This window comes from Phoca vitulina, unplaced genomic scaffold, assembly GCF_004348235.1.
Source record: "Phoca vitulina isolate PV1807 unplaced genomic scaffold, GSC_HSeal_1.0 scaffold2, whole genome shotgun sequence".
NCBI classification, from domain to species: Eukaryota; Metazoa; Chordata; class Mammalia; order Carnivora; family Phocidae; genus Phoca; species Phoca vitulina.
The window spans coordinates 80,658,008-80,679,424 of NW_022589705.1; the positions used below are offsets into that span (position 1 = coordinate 80,658,008).

General features: G+C 59.3%; 1 protein-coding gene across 7 annotated transcripts in view; it reads left to right on the top strand.

The window, feature by feature from the left end:
• AHDC1 (AT-hook DNA binding motif containing 1) overlaps positions 1-19,692 on the top strand; it is a 64,528-nt gene extending 44,836 nt beyond the window's left edge. For 6 of the 7 annotated variants that reach the window (XM_032390302.1, XM_032390310.1, XM_032390274.1 and 3 more), the window contains 4 exons: positions 3,819-3,930; positions 4,058-4,095; positions 4,505-9,403; positions 19,049-19,692. In XM_032390302.1, coding sequence (XP_032246193.1) covers positions 4,579-9,360 — 4,782 coding nt within the window. In that variant the 5' untranslated portion in view covers positions 3,819-3,930; positions 4,058-4,095; positions 4,505-4,578 and the 3' untranslated portion in view covers positions 9,361-9,403; positions 19,049-19,692. Of the gene's footprint in view, positions 1-3,713; positions 3,931-4,057; positions 4,096-4,504; positions 9,404-19,048 lie in introns of all 7 variants that reach the window. The other variant, XM_032390284.1, reaches the window with a different exon arrangement.
• Positions 19,693-21,417: the final 1,725 nt, after the last annotated feature.

Below are 21,417 nucleotides of genomic sequence, written 5' to 3' on the forward strand. Positions count from 1 at the left end.
GGGGGGGCGGAACGAGGAGCTCTCAGGGGAAGGAGGTGGGCGGGGGTGAGAGGCTGTGGGGAGGGCCTGGTGGGGCTGGAGGAGGGGAGTCCTCCGGGAGACAGAAGGAAAGACTAGGACAGGAGTCTGGAAGGGCCAAGGGCAGGAGGGGATGGGGGTGGAGCAGGGCGGGAAGCACAGTCCCTGGGTGACCTCGGAGGGAGGAAGGGAGGGCCGCCAGGCAGGGTGACCCTCAGGTTCAGCCAGAGCTGGCCGTGGTGCCCGCAACACCTGGCACCCAGGGCAGGGGGCTGGCAGGGGGCGGGTCTAGGGAAGACCTGCTTGCCAGGTGCCCCGCTCTGGGCAGGAAGGGGGTGGGCGAGGGCTGCACAAAGGAGCTCTGTGTGGCTGGGGGTAGGGTGGGGTGGGGTGTGCTATACTGTTGGTGCGGGGGGGGCGGGGGGGCTGATGACTCCTGGAGGCCAGGCGGGACTTGCTTCCCCTTGGGGGCATCGGTGGCTCTAAGGGGACACCTAGTGGCGAGGGAGGGTAGTGCGTTTGGATGACTGAGGTGGGAGGGGATGAAGAAGCTGGGAGGGGGTAGATTAGAAGTCAAAAATTAGAACTGGTGATGAGGATTGGGACTGTTGGAGGAGGCTGCAGGGGAGGGAGCTGACTCTTTGGACAGTGAAGAAGTTTGCACGGGAGGAGCTCAACAAACCAAAATTCAGACTCCAGCTCTTCAATGTCCTGGCTGTTTGTCCTCAAGCGCATCACTTAACCTCTCTGTGCTTCTATTTAAATGCCAAATAAGTGACAGCTGCTGTTATTATTTTCATTTTCATCATTGTCCTTTTTGGTAGGATTTTGGGCTGGAGTCCGGTTGGAAGAAGATCTTTGGGCACTAGCGGGTGGGTGGGACAGGACTGAAGGAGATTGAGAGGGGTGCTGCAGGTCCTGAGGGATAAAGGCCCCAAAGGGAGGTGATCGGGAAGGGCTCACAGCAGTAGTAATAGCCCCCTTGATACACTGTTTTCCCTTTGAGGACATCCCTGGGCCTTCAATCTGGGCTGGGAGGGAAATGGTGTGGGGGGAGGAGTGTGCAGGCTGGAGAGAGGGTCATGAGGCCGGAAGTGAGAGCTGGGGCTGGCAGCCTGGCTCCCCTGGGGAGGCTGGGGGTGGGGGAGGGGGAGGCGGGCTGGGGAAGGGGTGGGGTGGTCACAGCCGCTGCGGGGGAGGGTGGGGCTGGGGACTCAAGGATGTGGGCTGGCGCTTCCCGGCACTGTACACAGCAGGTTGGGGCCCCCAGCCCCCTCCCAGCCGGTTGGTGTCCCCATGGGCAGGCTCAGACACACTGACCCAGAAGCAGACTGTCAGACAGAAGGACCCCTTTGACTTTGTTCACAGACATGGGATAGGTGGTGCCCTTGGGAGGGGTCCAAGAAAATGGCCGCCTGGGTGTGGTGGGGAGGGCAGCCGGCTGCTTCCCTCAGATCCTGGAGGCCGCAAGAGAGAGCCGTGGACAGAGTCAGGAGGTCTGGCAGGAGGACATGCCCAAAGGTCTTCACGGGTGGGTGGAACAGAAGCAACCACCGGAGAGGAGGTTTTCCCTTCTGCCAAGATCACACCCTCGGGCCCCAAGTGGGAGGTCTCCAGAGCAGGGAGGCTTGGTGAGCCCCACCCTCAGGAAGGGAGGCATCTGAAAGACTCTCAGGAGCCAGGGGTCAACCATGCTGTTGGAAATGGGACTTGGAGATGCCACGGTCTGCGCCCCTTCCCTCCTTTGTGAGGTTGTTACCCACAGTCCTTCTTGCAAGAGCAACGGGCGAGAGAGCCTGGCCTGGGAGAGAGCAGGACCCTGCGTGATGGAGTGGGCAGGACAGTGAGGAGCAGCCGAGGCCTGGGAACCGCTGAGCAAAAAGGGACAGTAGACAGATGGTTGTTCTGTCTGGATAAGCAAGAGAAGGGCTCTCTCTCCCATGCCGTTTTGTGACCTGGGGCAAAGGCCCTTTCCCTCTTTGTATCTCAGTTTCCTCATCTGTAAAATGGGAAGAGCACAAGGTGGCACCGGAACAGGGTACCCATGGGGAAGCGGATTAAAAATACAGATTTCCAGATGTCCCTTCAGATCTGTGAGTCAGACTCCCCTGGACGAGGGCCTGGGTATCTGGAATGTTACACAGCTCCCCCAGGCCCAGGGTTTGGAAGCCAAATGGCTTGGCGATTTTAAGGTTCCTCCCAGCCTTAAATTAGACCTCAGCTCTAGGAGCAGCGCTTTCAGGAGTGGCTGAAGGAAAGCTGCAGGAGCTGGGAGGGGAAGCAGGCTTTGGGCTCAGGGCAGAATTAGGAGTCCTGCCACTTTGCAGCTATGTGACTTCAGGCAAGTTCCACAACCACCACTCCGAGCCTGTTTCTTCTGTAGCACAGGGATAATCAGCCCTGCCTCCCGGGTTGCTGGGAAGATTCAGTGGGTCATATGTGTGGAAATGCTTTGGATGTTGCAAATCGCTGCCCACCACGGGGGAGTGGAAGAGTGTTCCTTCCCACACCATCCTGTCCCCGAGTTGGCTCCGTGGTCTTCCTGTGGGGTGACAGCCCTGGGTGGTATGGTAGCTGGTGGGAGTCTACACGTGTCGGGGGTGGGGGGTTGACCCTGGGGATCAGGTCAGAGCCAAACACTAAGGAGTGGTCGGGGTCAATCTTTAAGACCCTCCCCGTGGTCTGGGCCCTGAGTCCCTTGGGAGTCACACATGCCTGGATTTAAATCCCAGCTCTGCCCTGACCAGCTCAGGGAGTTAGTAAATATTTATGTAGCATCCAAAGCCCAGGCCCTGGGGTCAGGGGATACAGCGGTAAACAAGACAGACACAGTGCCTGCCCATGAAGGGCCCACACTTGCGGGGGAGACTCACCGAAAAGCTAGTCATACAGGTAGTTGGTTGCAATCATGATAGCTACTGTGAAGTGGAAGTAGAGAGGACTCAGAGAGCGCGCAGCAGGGGCCAGACTGTGGCCAGAGGTGCAATGGGGGGAGGGGGGGTCAGAGAGGGCCTTGCTGATAAATGTGGGAGAGGGGTCAGAGAACATCCCTTTCCACATGCTTGTCTCGCACCCTCTCTCCACACCCTTCTTGGGTCCCACCTTTGGGTCTGGAGAGGAATGAGAGAGAACCACATGGGGAAAGGCAGGGCTGATTGCTCTGTGCACCTTGTTCATTCATTCATAAGAAATAGTAAATATTTCTTGAAGCACGCTTGTGGGCCACGTGCTGATCAGGGTGTTGGGAGATAAACACAGAAGCGGACAGACAGAAATTCGTGGTGCTCACCACCTTCCAGTGGCTGGTTTCCTCCTCTGTAAAGGTGGGGATGATAATCATACTGATCTCAGGTTTGCAGGGGGCTTAGATGAGATAATCCACATAAAGTGCTTATCAGTCCGTTGTTTGGCAATAGAGAAAGTGTCCCCAAAGTGTGTGAGCTTTTATTGTTGTTGACTCCCTGGTATGATTGTCACACCTCTGACCTGAGGCACTCTTCACTTTTTCTTTACAGCTCTTATCCCACTAATAATTAAATCATTTATGATTATCTGATCACTGTTTGTCTACCCGGTCTTTGTGCAAAGTAGGCACTCCATAAGTAATGAGTATATGAATGAATGATGTTACTTCATCTCTGAGCCTCCATTTCTTCATCTGCAAGACGGGGTTATTAATAGCCCCTACCTCACAGGATTTGTATGAAGAATTAAATGAAGCGATGCCTGGACAGCTTCCAGCCCAGTGCCTGGCGCGCAGTAGGTGCTCACTAAACCTGAGCTGCGATGGTCCTTTCCAGGCGCTGTCCACACCCCGAGGCCTGGGCTCAGGCCGAAGTTGCTCCACAGCTCCCCCAGCTGACAGCCAGCACCTGGCAGAGCCCCCAGGCACGGGGGCCCTCTCTCTCCCAGGTCAGCCGGGTGTGCGTACTGGAGCTGGGGGCGGTGTGTGGAGGAGCCCGGGCCGGTGGGCAGTGAGTGGTTGGGCTGTGACCACCTGACAATTCAGATCCCCTGTTGCCTGTCTTGTTGCCCACAGAGATCTCCAGTGTGACAGCCCAGGCGGCAGAGCCGAGGGTGAGTGGCCAGGCTTCTCCTGAAATGGGCCGGGGGAGGGGGGTACAATAGGGAAAAGGTTACACCCTGGATAGGATTTCCTGGCCTTCTCCTTAAGTGTGATCTGGAGTGGTCGCGCCAGCCTGCTGCTGATGGCCTTCCCTTGCCAAGGCAGGCATCCTCTTCTCCCTGAGCCTGTAGCCAGGGTCTAGAAGTGGGTGAGCTGCTGACAAGTGGAACCAGGGCCCCTGAGGGGTTCCTGGTGCATGCGATGGTTCGGGAAAAGGCTGGGAGTCAACGGGGTGGGGGGGGAGGGGGGGACGGAGCTTGAGAGGACTCCCAGGAGGGGTGACGGGCTCACTGAGGAGGATGTGGGAAGCTGAGGTCTTGGACATTCGGTGAGGGCCCTCTCGCCCGTCCTGCCCCACAGGTCCTGGTCCCGGCTTCTCGCACCCTCATGTCAGCCCCGGCCCCGCCCGGCGGCCCGCGGAGGACAAGGTCAGGATGCGTGTGAAGCCCCAGGGCCTGGTGGTGACTTCCAGTGCCGTGTGCAGCTCTCCTGACTACCTCCGGGAGCCCAAGTACTACCCCGGCGGCCCCCCCACCCCACGGCCCTTGCTTCCCACCCGGCCCCCTGCCAGCCCACCCGACAAGGCCTTCGCCCACACCTTCTCTGAGAACCCACGCCCACCCCCACGCCGGGACCCCAGCACCCGGCGCCCACCAGTCCTTGCCAAGGGGGACGACCCGCTGCCCCCGAGGGCAGCCCGTCCCGTCTCACAGGCCCGCTGCCCCACCCCCGCGGGAGACGGCAACAGCTCCCAACGGCGCTGGGACAACGGGCGGGTGAAGCTGCGTCCCGTGGTGCGGCTGATTGACATCATGAAGGACCTGACACGGCTCTCCCAGGACCTGCAGCACAGCGGCGTGCACCTGGACTGCGGTGGCCTCAGACTCAGCCGCCCCCCTGCCCCGCCCCCCGGTGACCTGCAGTACAGCTTCTTCTCCTCACCCAGCCTGGCCAACAGCATCCGCAGCCCCGAGGAGCGGGCTGCCCCCCACTCCAAGTCGGAGAGGCCCAGCCACCCCCTCTATGAGCCTGAGCCCGAGCCTAGGGACAGTCCCCAGCCTGGCCAAGGCCATAGTCCTGGGGCCACGGCCGCGGCCACCGGGCTGCCCCCAGAGCCTGAGCCAGACGGCCCCGATTACTCGGAACTTGCTGATGCCGACATCCTCAGCGAGCTGGCCTCCCTTACTTGCCCCGAGGCCCAGCTGCTGGAGGCCCAGGCCCTTGAGCCACCATCTCCTGAGCCAGAGCCTCAGCTCCTGGACCCCCAGCCCCGCTTCCTGGACCCACAGGCACTAGAGCCGCTCGGGGAAGCTTTGGAGCTGCCACCCCTGCAACCTCTTGCTGATCCTCTGGGGCTGCCAGGCCTGGCGCTACAGGCCCTGGATACCCTGCCCGACTCCCTGGAGTCGCAGCTGCTTGACCCTCAGGCACTTGACCCCCTGCCCAAGTTGCTTGACGTCCCTGGCCGCCGTCTGGAGCCTCAGCAGCCCCTGGGGCCCTGCCCACTGGGCGAGCCCTTGCGCCTGGACTTGTGTTCACCCCATGGCCCCCACGGGCCTGAGGGTCACCCCAAGTACGCCTTGCGGCGCACTGATAGGCCAAAGATCCTGTGTCGCCGGCGGAAAGCTGGACGGGGGCGCAAGGCAGACGCCGGGCCGGAGGGCCGCCTGCTGCCCCTGCCTATGCCCACAGGGCTGGTGGCCGCCTTGGCCGAGCCCCCGCCACCGCCGCCTCCACCACCTCCTGCCCTGCCGGGCCCGGGCCCAGTCCCAGAGCTGGAGCCAGAATCTTCCCAGACTCCAGGGGTCCCCAGCCGCAAAGGCAAGTGCCGGGGCGTGCGGCGCATGGTGGTGAAAATGGCCAAAATCCCCGTATCGCTGGGGCGGCGGAACAAGACCACGTACAAGGTGTCCTCCTTGAGCAGCAGTCTGAGCGTGGAGGGCAAGGAGCTGGGCCTGCGCGTGTCCGCGGAGCCCACGCCACTGCTGAAGATGAAGAACAATGGACGGAACGTGGTGGTGGTCTTCCCCCCCGGGGAGATGCCCATTATTCTTAAGCGGAAACGCGGCCGCCCTCCTAAGAACCTGCTGCTGGGTCCTGGCAAGCCCAAGGAGCCGGCAGTGGTCGCGGCCGAAGCAGCCACCGTGGCCGCGGCCACCATGGCCATGCCGGAGGTGAAGAAACGGCGGCGGCGGAAGCAGAAGCTGGCCTCCCCGCAGCCGTCGTATGCAGCAGACGCCAATGACAGTAAGGCCGAGTACTCCGACGTCCTGGCCAAGCTGGCCTTCCTGAATCGCCAGAGCCAGTGCGCTGGGCGCTGCTCACCCCCCCGCTGCTGGACACCCAGCGAGCCCGAGTCGGTACACCAGGCACCCGACACCCAGAGCATCTCCCATTTCCTGCACCGGGTGCAGGGCTTCCGACGGCGTGGCGGTAAAGCAGGCGGTTTTGGTGGCCGGGGTGGGGGCCATGCCGCCAAGGCGGCCCGATGCTCCTTCAGTGACTTTTTCGAGGGCATTGGCAAGAAAAAGAAAGTGGTGGCAGTGGCAGCTGCTGGCGTTGGGGGCCCCAGCCTCACCGAGTTGGGGCACCCACGCAAGCGGGGCCGGGGGGAGGTGGACGCCATGACTGGGAAGCCCAAGCGCAAGAGGCGGTCCCGGAAGAATGGGACTCTGTTCCCAGAGCAGGTGCCTAGCGGCCCGGGCTTTGGGGAGGCCGGCGCCGAGTGGGCCGGGGACAAGGGTGGCGGCTGGGCCCCTCACCACGGGCACCCAGGCGGGCAAGCCGGCCGAAACTGTGGGTTCCAGGGGACCGAGGCCCAGGCCTTTGCCTCCACCGGGCTAGAGAGCGGGGCCTCAGGCCGCGGCAGCTACTACGGCAGCGGCGCACCCGCAGGCCAGGCCGAGCTCAGCCAGGAGCGCCAAAACCTCTTCACCGGCTATTTTCGCTCACTGCTCGATTCGGACGACTCCTCCGACCTCTTAGACTTTGCCCTCTCAGCCTCTCGCCCCGAGTCCCGGAAGGCATCAGGCACCTACGCAGGGCCCCCCACCAGCACCCTGCCTGCTCAGCGGGGCCTGGCCACCTTCCCCAGCCGGGGGGCCAAGGCCAGCCCCGTGGCGGTGGGCAGCAGCGGGGCTGGTGCGGAGCCCTCCTTCCAGCCTGTCCTGCCCGCTCGCCAGACCTTCCCGCCGGGCCGGGCGGCGAGCTACGGGATAACTCCAGCCACTTCAGACTGCCGGGCAGCCGAGACCTTCCCGAAGCTGGCGCCCCCGCCGTCGGCCGTGGCCCGCTCCCCGACCGCCCACCCGCCCGCCAGCACCTACCCGCCTCAGTACGGTGGCTACGGGGCCGGACAGAGCGTTTTTGCCCCAGCTAAGCCCTTCACGGGCCAGGACTGCGCTAACAGCAAGGACTGCAGCTTCGCCTACGGCAGCGGCAACAGCCTGCCTGCCTCCCCCAGCAGCGCCCACAGCGCCGGCTACGCCCCGCCGCCTACGGGGGGCCCCTGCCTGCCACCCAGCAAGGCCTCGTTCTTCAACAGCTCCGAGGGGGCCCCCTTCTCTGGCTCAGCCCCCACGCCCCTGCGCTGTGACAGCCGGGCCAGCACCGTCTCTCCCGGCGGCTACATGGTACCCAAGGGCACCACGGCCTCTGCCGCCTCCTCCTCCTCCTCCTCCTTCCAGCCCTCGCCTGAAAACTGTCGGCAGTTCGCGGGGGCTTCTCAGTGGCCTTTCCGGCAGGGCTATGGAGGCCTGGACTGGGCCTCAGAGGCCTTCAGTCAGCTCTACAATCCCGGTTTCGACTGCCACGTCAGCGAGCCCAACGTGATCCTGGACATCTCCAACTACACGCCGCAGAAGGTGAAGCAGCAGACGGCCGTGTCCGAGACCTTCTCCGAGTCGTCATCCGACAGCACCCAGTTCAATCAGCCGGTCGGCGGCGGCTTTCGGCGCGCCAACAGCGAGGCCTCGAGCAGCGAGGGCCAGTCGAGCCTGTCCAGCCTGGAGAAACTGATGATGGACTGGAACGAGGCATCCTCTGCCCCCGGCTACAACTGGAACCAGAGCGTCCTTTTCCAGAGCAGCTCCAAGCCGGGCCGTGGACGGCGGAAGAAGGTGGACCTGTTCGAGGCCTCACACCTGGGCTTCCCGTCATCCGCCTCGGCCACCGCCTCAGGCTACCCGTCCAAACGGAGCACCGGGCCCCGGCAGCCGCGGGGTGGACGGGGTGGTGGGGCCTGCTCAGCTAAGAAGGAGCGGGGCGGGGCGGCCGCCAAAGCCAAGTTCATCCCCAAGCCACAGCCCGTCAACCCCCTGTTCCAGGACAGCCCGGACCTCGGCCTGGACTACTACAGTGGGGACAGCAGCATGTCACCACTGCCCTCCCAGTCGAGGGCCTTCAGCGTGGGTGAGCGAGACCCTTGTGACTTCATGGGACCCTACTCCATGAACCCGTCCACTCCTTCTGACGGCACCTTCGGCCAAGGCTTCCACTGCGACTCGCCCAGCCTGGGTGCTCCTGATCTAGATGGCAAGCATTTCCCGCCTCTGGCCCACCCACCCACGGTGTTTGACGCTAGTCTGCAGAAGGCCTACTCACCCACCTGCTCGCCCACGCTGGGCTTCAAGGAAGAGCTGCGGCCGCCCCCCACAAAGCTGGCTGCCTGTGAGCCCCTCAAGCACGGGCTCCAGGGGGCCAGCCTGGGCCATGCGGCTGCAGCCCAGGCCCACCTCAGCTGCCGGGACCTGCCGCTGGGCCAGCCCCACTACGACTCCCCCAGCTGCAAGGGCACGGCTTACTGGTACCCACCGGGCTCAGCTGCCCGCAGCCCGCCCTATGAAGGGAAGGTGGGTTCAGGGCTGCTGGCTGACTTCCTGGGCAGGACGGAGGCCGCGTGCCTCAGTGCCCCACACCTGGCCAGCCCGCCGGCCACACCCAAGGCCGACAAGGAGCCACTGGAGATGGCCCGGCCGCCTGGCCCGCCCCGTGGCCCTGCCGCCGCTGCCGCTGGCTATGGCTGCCCGCTCCTTAGTGACTTGACCCTGTCCCCTGTGCCGAGGGACTCGCTGCTGCCCCTGCAGGATACCGCCTACAGGTATCCAGGCTTTCTGCCGCAGGCGCATCCCGGCCTGGGTGGGGGCCCCAAGAGCGGCTTCCTGGGGCCCATGGCGGAACCTCACCCTGAGGACACATTCACCGTCACCTCCCTGTAGTGCCAACTGAAGTGCCGACTGGACCTCGAGGTTTTGTTCCTGGGTGAGTCTGGGGGTGTGGGTGGAGCGGGCGGAGGCCTGGGCAGGCGACGGCGGGGCTGGGGTGGGGGATGAGGACATTAGAGCTTGGGCAAGGGGAAGGCGTACAGTGATGAGCGGGAAGGATTTAAGGACAACATCGGGGACTCCCGATAAGAGGAAGTTGAGATTCAGGAAGGCGTCCGGGATTAGATGTTGGGGACAGTCTTCAGGAAGAAGACCTGAGGATGCACTCTGGTGGGGGCCAGGCGGAGGGTGTGGTTACTGTGTCTTGGTCACACTCTGCCGGGGCTTTACAAAATGGCCTGAAGTATCTTTCCTGGTCTCCTGGCGCCCACCCAAAGATTATTTTTCACTGTCTTTGACCTGAGGTGGGCTCAGAGTGGTCAGAGGCAGGTGGGATAGGGATCCAGAAGTGAACAAGGGAGGCTGGGATCCCGCTGTGCCTCACAGCCCACACCCAGCGGGTCTATCCCCAGGCAGGATACTTCCTACCTAGAAAAAGCCAGTCCCTTTCCTGCAGCCAAATGCTTTTCCCAGAGTTCGGTTAAGTTTTGCTAGATGTTTAGATACTGTGTTTATCAGGCGTGTGTCCTCATGAGGTGGAATCAAAGTTTTAGTATTCTCAAGATTTTGTTTAAGGAAAATAAAAGAGGGGAAAATGCCCCCAAAATGGGTAAAAAGGGACAAGGTCGGAAGAATCGTTTTCTCGAAGCACGAGGCGCTCCAGAAAATACAGCCCCAACTGGCCCATCACATCCCATTCTTGGGACAACAGAGGTGTCACAAAGTTGCCTCAGATGTGGTGGGGAAGTGGCCTAGGGGCCTGTCTGAGCCCCTCACCCTCCACCTCTCCTGCCACTGCAGCCTCCTGGGAGTGCCTCTTCCTGGAGAAGGAATAGCAGGGCTCCTGGAAAGTCCCATCCCTGCCCTGGGGAGGTCATTCAAGGCCAGGGTGACTCAGGGTCCTGAAGTCGTGTCAGTGGAAACTTATTATCCCCTTTCTGCCTGACCCCAGGTCCCTTGGTGCCTGAAGGTGGCAAAGGGCAGCACGTGGGAATCAGAAGGCCTGGGGAAGGACCTTTCCCCAATTGGCCACCCACATGCTCCATGTCCTTGACCATGCTTTTACTCCCTCCAGCCCTGGGCCTCTGTTTCCCCATCTGTTCAAGAAATTCAACTTTGATAATCTCGTAGGTTTTGCAATTCTGTGTAGCGTAGACAGTGGACCAAACTTTTTTTTTTTTTTTTTGGCAGCCTATTTTCCTCCTAATGAAGCCAGGCCAAGATTAAAATGGCCTCCCATTCCCCGTGCGTCTCACTGCAAGCAGCAGAGCTGCAGATCTGAAGCAGGCCAGGGAGAAGCTGCTTAGGGTTTAAAATGTCAAACTCTTGATCCTTCTCACTGGAGGGGAGATGTCTCCTGGATAATCCAGAAATGTGAAATAATCCAAAAACCGTTCCTCCTGGGCTCTGGATGGGAAAATAAAACGAGTGTGGGGGCTGGGTGTTTGAGCAGGTCACAGCTCAGTGAGATACATAATGGAACCATCCAGTGAGGCCTGAACACAGGAGGAACTGGGATGCCATCCAGCCCCACATTCTGGCCACACTCTCCACTCCGGGCTGGGAGTTGACAGCGCTGTCCTCAGGCTGATGCATTCAATTGTTCTGGAGACATCTGTCCGGCACCCACCATGAAGCAGGCATGGGGGGGGCACCCCAGTGAACACCACAGATGAGGTCCTGGTCCTCAGGGGGCTTCCAGTTTAGAGAGAGAGACAGTACGTAGACTGACACGAAGGAATTTGGTGAGGATTACGATAGGAAGGACCGCGAGAGAGGAAATAGCTAGGAGGTTGTGAGAACCTGCAGCGGGCTGACTGGATCCTGAAGCTGATGCCTGAAGGATGAAGGGGCATCAGCTAGACAGGGAGTGGGAAGGACGTTCTGGGCAGAGGGAACAGCAGTGGGTGAAGCCCTGGGGCAGGAGGGAGCTCAAACTTGAAGAACCGATAAGAGGACAGTAATTCCTCACTGAATGAGTGGGCAAGGCAGGCAGGGCACCGGAAGGAGTTTGAACCATATTCCAAGACCAGTGGGGAGCCATTGAAGAGTTACCAGCTAGAAGGTCCCCCCCCCCCACACACACACACACACACCACAGGGCAAGTGCTGAAGGAGGGCGACCTCGGTCACCGCAGGCAGTGAGTGTTTTGACGTGGGGCGCTGGAGAAACTGGTTCGGCTCCACCCCACACCTTGAGCCTCTCGCTGCCTGTCCGGGTGCCAGGCGTGGAGGAGACAAAGCAGACGTGGTCCTGTCCTCAGAGTTCAGCATCCACCCCGGGAAGCTAAGGCAGGTACACGAAGAACCTGAAAACAGCTGGTGGCAAGTGGCAGGTGCCCAGAGGCGGGGAGAAACAAAGCTTGTGTACCAGGAAGGTGGGTGTTAGGGTCAGAGGTCATCTCTCAGAACTTTTGGTGAGAAAAGGGACACACGTCTTTGCCCTTCATGCAACACTGCCGCACTGAGCCTTCACAGCAGGCTGGGAGGTGGTAATGCCCACTCCCCCCCACCCCATCGGAGAGTGGAGCAAGCAGGTGCAGCTAGGAACCTTGCCAGGGGATCCACAATTAGTCACCGATGGAGTCGGGATTCAAACCCAGTACTGCGCCCCCCCCAGAACCTGGGTACCCTGCCATACCATTCCCCCAATACCCCACATCGCTGAATCCCCATCCGCAAAATGACAGCTTGGTTGGACACTCCCTACAAATGTTTCTGGGTCTGACATTTTAAACGGATTTTGAAGTTCTTTCGAAGAAGCTGCATTTGAGCTTGACTTTGAAGAATAGGCAAGATTTGGATGGACAGAGACTTGAGGGGAAAGGTGTTCTAGGCAGAGGGAACTGTGGGCAAGGGGAGGGTCACACCCCACTGTGAATTAGAAGAGGAAAGCTCAGGGGAGCTAGAGTGGGGAATGTGGGACCCCCTTGGTCTGAGAGCTGAGCTGGTGGGACAGAGGGAAGGGGTAGAGGGTGGGGAGCGCTCGGGCCGGGGGCAGACCTCTCCAGTCCCTTAGGTGGAAAACGGAGCCAGGGAGACTGACTCCACATTGGGCCCTCATGGCCAAAGATCAGCCCTGCTAGACCCTGTGCAATCAGGAAGGGCCCTCCAAGGCACTCAGGAATCTTGAGTCCCCCTCTCCTCCCTATTCCCTCTCAGGCGTGGACCTGAGGCCAAGAGAAATGTCATAGGTCCTCCAAGGTTACACCAGCCTGGGGCCTGACGGGAGCAGGAAGCAGTTTCCAAGGCCACCGGCCAAGCAGGGTCAGCAGGCATGCCCAGACCTGGGCCAGGCCCCAGCTGCTCTGGGCTTTGTCTCTCTGTGTCTTGAAACCTCAAGAGGTCACTTGATCTTGCCTCTGGCTCTGAGCAAGAAGCCCTCACATCAGGGGTCAGCCCTCCCTGCCCTGCCTCTTGTGGGCTTCTCTTCGCACTCTCTGAGGCCGTCCTCCCTCCCATCCCATGTCTTGCCTCTCCCACGGCCATTTTCAGGCTAGGCCTTCTTGTTCTGAGCCCTCATTTCCTGGAAATAATAATCTCTCTGTGAACGTGCCCTCTCATGCTCCTCCTCTCCCATCTCCCCACATCCCTGTGGACCCGGAAGAGCCCAAGGGAGTGAGGCCCTGAAACTGGAGGGTGGTGACGAGGAGCATGCCTGTAGGCACAGACCAGCCTCTGTGCGGAGCCTGGTTCCATCCCTTACCACTTACGTGACCCGGTGAGTCACATCACCTTGCTGTGTCTCTTGTGAGAATTAATGAGATTACCCATGAAGCCCTTAGCCCAATCCCTGGTGCACAGTAAGCACGTAGTCAGTAGTTGGTACATGGGTGGACAAATGCCTCCCACCAGCTGAATTCTGTCACCCGGTCTGTGTGACTCACACACACCCCTGACCCTTTCCTCCTCGCTCAGGACTCTGTAGGTAGCCAGCCTCCCTTCACCTGCTGCCCCTGTTGTCTCCTAGGAAGGATTTTGTGTCTAGTGTGGTTTTGGGTCCTTTGGTGGGAAGATATGAAACACCACCTAGTTTTTGGCCCTGGCTGATTCCTCCCTGGGGGGCCCAGAGGCAAGGGAAGTCACCAGCCCCCCCCCATGGGACCAGAAGCCTGATGGGCAACAGGACCCAGACTTCTAAATGACCCAGGTCAACTAGAAGCCATTCCCATGCAGGTCCTCGCACCAGTCCCCTCTCTCGGTGCCTCATGACTTTGTAAATACATCATGGTTTTTTCTCGAGGTAGATTTGCCATCTTTGTCGTCATCACTTTTGCTACCATAACGCCCTCTGTGCTAGAGGGGAGGGGAAGTAGGTTAATTCTGTGTTCACCGCACATGAACCAGCCACCTGCCCAGGGCCAGGCACTGAACGAGACCAGCAGTGTCCTGCCCTCATGGAGTTTACAGCCTATAAACAGGTGTCCTTTGAAAGTCTCCAAGTGGGCATCATTCTCCAGGGCAGGGACTGAACTAGGTCCCCTGGAAGTACTGGGGACCGCCCTCTTGAAGCACGAGCAGGGCAGACAGCAAGAGCTTCCTGGAGCCAGAAAATGGGTCTTGGGGGGCGCCTGGGTGGCTCAGTCGGTTAAGCATCCGACTCTTGATCTCAGGGTCATGAGTTCAAGCCCTGCACTGGGCATAGAGCCAAGATTTAAAAAAAAAAAGAAAAGAAAAGAAAATTTGGGTCTTGAACAAATTTAAGGCTTCAGAAGCGGTAACCCTGGGTCATTCAACTGGTGGCTGCCATGTCTCTGCCCCGACACCTGCCCCCAACCCCAGTCCGTTCCCCTCATTATGGCCACCAAAGTGCTTGTTCTTCAGCATTTCCGGATGCATGGTGTCTGGAGCCCCCCAAATATTTATTGGATGGATTGATTCCAACCCATTCGCTCCTGTGCCTCCATTGCTTACCATCTGTCGATTGCATCCCCCGCTCCCTGCCTCTCCAGTCTCCTTGCCTACAAAATAACAGCCCAGCCACTAGCCTGGTATTCCAGGTATTCGGGTCTTCCTTTTCTGCCCTGACCTCCTCACACACCCTCCCTTTCCAGCCCTAGAATGTGGAATTAGGAGGGAGCTTTCTTTCCCCAGTGTGCCCTGTGCCTTTCCCCGAGCTATCCCTGGCCTGGGCTGCCCTTTCCTGCCCACCATCCATCTCTCACCTGTCAGTTCCTATCTTTCATTCAGGCGTCACCTCCTCCAAGAAGCGTTCCAGGATCCTTCCCAGGCCCACTTAATCTCTAGCCTTTTATGCATCCATGCAACCCTTCCTGGGAATGTCCTCACTACATCATCGGCTCCTTTAGGCTGGTTGCTCATCTCTGTGCATGTTCCCCATCTTCCTCGGTGTCACATCATGCCTGGGACATTGTTTTTTGCCTTGAAGACAAGCACGTAGACTAGAGAGAATTGAGAGAGGAAGGGCAAGCACTGGGAGTAGGTAGGAGACCATTTCTGTCACCGTCGCTGTCCTCAGATAGGCTCCTAAAATGGGGCAGGGGATGGGGTGTATAAAGAAACCAATTTAGACTCTGCAGGCTACCTAGGTTTTTGGAGTTCTCCAAGTACAACTTTGGAGAGCTCCAAAAGTTAAAGCGCAGTTTACAGACAGGGAAGGGGACTCCCCCGAAGACACACAGCCACCCTGGCAGGAGTGGAATGATAGAGCCGGGAAGGGCCCCTGGTGATCAGTCACATGCCCAACATAGCCATCCCTGGGGCCTGTCTTTACAGAGGCATCTCTGATCAGGAAGGCAGAGAGTGTGGGTGTTGGCCGTAGAGTCTCCTAGGACTGGTAAGCAGTATGCAGCTCTGCAAGGTGGGAGACCATGGATATGAACCCTGTTTTGTCCCACTAGCGTCCCTCTCTATGCCCAGCAGTGGAGGAGGTGGGGAAAGATCCTTAAGGAGGGAATGGCTGGTGAGCTAGAGTTTAAGGAGTGCCTCTGGTCACGGGTGGACACAGGCTCTGAAAACATTGTCTGGAGTGGGGAGGAGAGCCACACCCACACCCTACAGCCAGTCCATCCTACCAGAGGGTGTCCCCCATGTGTCAAGTGTGGTCGGAGACCCAGGGAAGCAGTATCCTCTCCACATTTGAGGGACCTACAGGCCTGACTTTGCCTGAAAATGTCAAGAGGGGGTGGATCAGCCTTTGGGCAGCTGTGGTCTGCCTCTGACCCCACTGGGGCCCGAATATCTCTCCCATTACCTGTTCAACCCCCTACTTTACATAGAGACTAGCCCAGAGAGGGAAAGGACTTGCCCTAGGTGACACAGCAGATCCGTCTCAAACCCTCATGCATCCTCTCTGCCTTCTGCTCCACTGCCTTGTTTGACGTCGAGATGCCCTTCTGGAGGCCAGAGACCAGAGGGTGGAGGCGAGACTGTGGCTCGTGGCCTGGCAGTTGGTGGGTGTGAATCCATGTCTGCTGGTCGCTTAAATGAATGCACGAACATGTGCTCCTTTTGGGGGGAGAGCAGCTCTCTGAGGACAGCCTGATTTATACGTGACCCGCAGCGCTGCGAGCGCCCGCTCAGCTACCCCTTGGTGCTCCCAGCACCAGCCCCTCCTCTGACAGGCAGAGACCACTTGGCGCCTGGGCACCTCGGCCGGGCACCTCGGCCAGCGAAACCGCTGGAGCGCCAGGCCGCTGCGGAATGTGGCTCTGCGGTTGTCGATCATAGAGGCACTGAAAGGCTAAGTCTCGGGAACAATGGCTGGTGTCCTGGGCGCCGAGGGGGCGCATGTTGGCTTTGGGGATAGCGAGGTACCACACACAGGCCTCTGCCCTGGAGGAGCGGGGAAAGGAAGAAGTGGCCCGGTAGCTATGGTAACAGGGTGGTCTAAGGAGGCGTCCTGGAGGGGTGCAAGCCCTGAGCGGGACCTCGCCGCCCTGCTCACCACTCTGGCATTCGGTCAGCCCGCCGTCCCGGCCCCGGCGTGTGCTGGGCGCCGCGCTCAGCAGTGGGCCGAAGAGCCAGAGTTCCTCCTGCCAAGGCCGGGTTAGGTGCCCCCTCGGTGTGCTCCCTGAGCCCCCCCCCCCCAGGGCGTCCCTTGGCACAGCCCCCATCTCCCTGCATTGGAATTGCCTGCTCTGGGGTCTGCTTTGCTTCCCTCCGGGCTCCGTGAGCCCCTCAAGGGCAGGGGCCAGATCTGTCTCCGCCGCTTTGTCCCCAGTGCCCAGCGCGGGGCCGCCTGGCACCGCAGCCTGAGTTCTGTTTTGTGGAGTTGAACTCAGTGCGGTCAGGGTCGCTCAGGGCTACGGGCATCCTCCCTTCTCCCGGCTCAGGAACCTCTGGTGTTGATTCTGTCCCCAGCCACCCCCCCCCCCCATCCCCGCCCCCCCCCCCCCCTCCCCCCCCACCCCCCCCGCCATCCCCGCCATCCCCGCCCACCATCCCCGCCATCCCCCCCCACCATCCCCGCCATCCCCCCTCACCATCCCCGCCATCCCCCAGATTCTGGCCCAGTCCCGAGAGGTGGGGAGGGCCGAGGGAGGAGGAAGGTGAGACAGGGAGGGCTGAGCAGAGGGAGAGAAAGCCTCCCTGCTGCCTGGCTGCCGGCACCGCGGGAATGGTTCTGGCAGGAGCTGCCTGCTGGGCTGAGATCACCATGGAGACCTGGCTTGGAGAGGGTCACTGGCAGTGGCGAAGGGCCGGAGGGGGCGGGGGTGACAGGGATTTGTGCAGAGGCTCCCAGCCTGCCCTGGGGCCCTTGTGGTTGGGGGGGAGCGAGCCCGGAAGGCTGGGGCTCGGTACAGTCCACTTGCCGAGTGGTTTGGGGCAGCCGGGGCTGAGTCACCCCCTCCCTCGTCACGCCAGCACCCTATACGTGTCACCCCGACAGAGGTTCCTTAGCGCAGCAGCTGTTCCCACCTGCAGTAGACGCCTCCCGCCCCCCAGCTACACTAGTCCTGTGCCCTACTGGGTACCCGGCCTCCGGCTCCAGCTGTTCCTGTTCATCACCCTAACTGGGGGACTGACACATCCCGGCAGCATCCCTGGGCCCAAGAGCTGCTGCTTCCCTACCATTCCCCTGGTTCTAATTCAGCTACACCCTAACAGGCGCACCTCTTCCCCCTCCGGCTAATACTCCATCCTCCGTCACCCCCAGGAGACCTGACAGCTTCACACAGGTGCAGCCCCCACCCTTCCCCTCCCTCCTGCCTCTGCCGGCTGCCTGGGCCCACAGACGGGGATGGGCACTGCCCCTACCTCTCAGGAGCCCACCTGGTTCCCTGGCCCCGGGGGGGCGGGGGGGCGGGAGGGGGGGGGTAGTCCTGGCAAGTCCAGCCTCAGGACAAAAGTCTTCCCCAGGGCTGACTGCCCAGCAGACAGCAGCCGAGGCTGAGCAGAATTTAAATGTGGCCCTGTTGGGAAGGGAAGCCAAGAAAGGACAAGAGAGGAAAGGCTTTCTGTGGCTGCCTGCTTCCTGCAGGGGTGGGGGAGGGAGGTGTTCTCCTAAGGGGTCTTAGAAGGCAGTTGTAGCACCCCCCACACCTTAATTCCGGTGGGCTGGTCACTCACCAAGTGCAGGGACAGGAGTTTCAGGACTCTGAAAGCGCCAGGTTCATGACTGTGGGTCTTGAGCATAACCGAGCCCATCCCTGTCCCTCTGGGCATCTTCCCGCTATCCTCAGCCAAGCTTTGGGTTCTGGATGGGGAGGCCTGGAGAAGGGGTACTTCAGACCTCCAGTGTCTGGTGATTGTAGGGACTGGGAACATGGAAGTTTCTGAGCCTCAGCAGCCAATCACAGATGGTACTGTGTTGGGCCATTTCTTTATTCCTTTGTTCAGACAGACGTCCCGGTCACCTTGCCTCTGGAAGGAACCGAATGGCATCGGAGGGGACTGGGAAAGGGTTGGAATTAGAAGAAATGAAAGTGCACAGGTGTGCAGTTCATGCCTGTGCTGTGGTCAAGCCCTGTGCTCCCCACTGCGTCATTCCTCACAATAGCCTCGCTTGGAGGAATTACTAAACTCATTGTTATATGAGGAAACTGAGGCTTGGGGCACCTACCTGGCCCAGGCCCCAGGAAAATAATAATGATGTATAATCAGCATCATTTCTTACATTTCCTATACCAGGCTTAAGCCACCTTAAGCCACTGAATCCTCCCAACAAACCTACGGGATAGTTTGGTTATCCCCCTTTTACAGATGAGTAAACTGAGGCTCATGGAGCTTCACGGACTTGCCCAGCGTCCTGGAGCTGTCCAGGGCTGGTGCTGGCATTTGAACTCAGCTGTGTCTGACTCAAGAGCCCAAGTCCTTAACAAATTGCACTGCCTGGAACCCCAACTCCTCTCCCAGAGCCTCCTTTACCTCTCATTGAGGCAGGCCGTGGATACAAGCCTATTTTACAGATGGGGAAACTGAGTTCAGAGAAGGCGAGAAACAGTCCATTGTCTCATGAGGGGCTATTTGGAGTGTTCTGGGAGAAGGAGCAATGTGGTTAGCTTCTCCCAGAATCCTGGTAGGAACTGGGTGGGGGTCCCACTCTTAGCCTCTCTGTTCTTAGAGCTCAGTGTCCTTGCTTCCTGCTAACTTCTGCCTCTTCTCTTGTGTTTCTCTGCAGCTTTCAGAAAACCAACGCCAAGACCCCTCCCAGCGTCCACATTGTCCTCTGGCAGGAGCGCCTGCCCCTTTGCCTCCCACCCCACCCCACCTGTCTCCCTTGCACTACCATCTCCCCCCCACCCCTCCCCGCCCATCTCCTCCACGCAGAAGCCGAAGGTGAGCCCTTTCTGCACAAAACCAGCAATTGTAAATACTTTTTAAAAATGTACAAAACTTAAAAACAAAACACAGTTTTAGAAAAAGACAAAAAAAAAAAGAGAGAGAGAGAGAGAGCGCGAGCGTGTGCAAGAGGTTGCAAGCGGGGCCCCGAGGTGCCCAGAGCCCCTGCAAGTATGCACTGAGAAATTTATCTACAGGTCGTTTGACAAAAATGAACAATATCCTATTTATTGTATATACTGTTTTATTATAAATCGTGGATTGTATATTGCATTCTGTAAACCTGCTGTGGTCCCGTGGTGTGCAAATTCGCATGGTGGGGGGGAGGGGGCAGAACCTCTTGCGGGAGCTTTTTTTTTTTTTTCTTTTCTCCTTTCTTTCTTATTTTTCACTCTTTTGGGTTTTCTCTTCTGTTGTTGTTGTTGTTTTCTGTTTTGGCAGGACACACCCAAAGATCCAAGTTTGTATTAAAAAGAAATGAAAAAAAGCAAAAAAAAAAAAAAAAAACCCACCTCGTGTCTTGTGAAAGGGGGTGAGTGAGGGTGGATGGAGTGGAAGAGGCATGGCTGGGTTTTGTTACCAGACACCGGCTCCCCTGAGTTGAAATACCTTCATGTGTTCTCACCTTCCGAGGTCTCCCTTCTGCCTGAGATCTGAGTCAGCTTTGCATCTGGGAACCGCGCCCCCCTCCCAGATTACAGCCCAGGCCCTGGGTCTCCCCTGCCGGCCGTGATCCCCAGCCTGCTCCCTAGGGCTTTGTGGCCCCTGTCCATGCATTATGTCCCAGATCCAGGGATTCTGCCTCCTAGATCCTTGGTCTTGGTCCTGGGTCTCCCCTGATTCTGAAACCCCTATTGTGTCCCACACCCCAGGACCCCACAAGTACGGGGATGCTGGCCTCTTGGACCCCTCTTCTCCCCTCAAGTCCTAGATTCTTTTCCTGGAGGGATCCCCATTATAAATCAGGTCTCGAGTCTCCTTGCTTCCGGACCCTCTCATTCCATCCTGGATCCCAGGTCTCTTGACTCCAGCCCCTTCCTTTACACTGTGGTGCCCCAGCCTTTGGGCCCTGCAGTTCTCCTCTGGTTCAGGGACACCTGTCTTTGAGACCCTCATGCCGTCTTGGCCCAAGAACCCTTGTGGAACACCCCCTTCCCCACAAGGACTGGAGTATCTCCCATTCACCCCAGGTCCTGGATCTCCTTAGTCTCCAAGCCCCCCATTTTGCCCCAGCACACCTGACGCACCTGCATCTGCCTGTGCAAATTCCAGAGTTTGATAGACCAGTAACCCCGATATTTCTGCCTTCCCCCTTCCCCTGAACCCCAAATGCTGGGGCTGTTTCCTCCCAGCATTTGTAAACTTTGTATAAAGAAAACTCAATCCCGTGCCTGTATCTGGTGGGCCTGGAAAGGCTAAATTGTTCCCCACTCCCTGACCTTGGGAGCTCTTGGCTGCCCTTGATCAAATAATGCCCACTTGGGGCAGCCTGGTCTTTAACACGCAGCTTTTCCCATAGATCTGCTTCATGTTAAATCTCTGCTGAATGTGGCTCTGTGTCTCCCCACTGAAGATCAGGGGGACCCCGAGGGACAGCTCCACGGGGCCCACACAGCCTTAGGAGAGTCTGAGGAACCCTCTGACGGGGAGACACAGACCCCCAGCTTCTGGGGACCCCTATCTGAAAGAGGACATCAAAGGATTCAGGTTAAACAGTCCCCCAAAACTGAAGCCTCTGTGCTGGATGTGAGGCTTATCCACCCACCAAGCCCCCTCTCTGCATCCCCAACAACTCAGATGAAGTCACTGCCGCCTCACTGCCTGGTGAGGCAAAGGCGAGCACACGAAGCTCAAGGCTACAACCCAGTATGGTGCTGCACGTGGGGGCAGGGAGCAGGAAGACCCAGTAAGGGTCGGGAAGGGGGTCTTTGTTCCAGGAGGAGTAAACAGCGTGTGCAAAGGCCTGGGGGTGGGGGTGGGGGGCAGGTGGCCACCATACGTAGTTAGGTGTGTTTGGAGCAGACACTTGGTGCGGAGGGGGGAGGACTGGGAGAGGGCCCGGGGAGGCTGGTTGAAGTAGGTGGCATGGACGGAACCAGTGCAGGAGGCAAGAGAAGCTTGTTTTCAGCCCCATGAATCGCCTGCAGGGAGAAAATAAGTGTGTTCAGCGCTGCTGAGGAAGCAGTAGAAGCTTGGGGACGCTGTCCA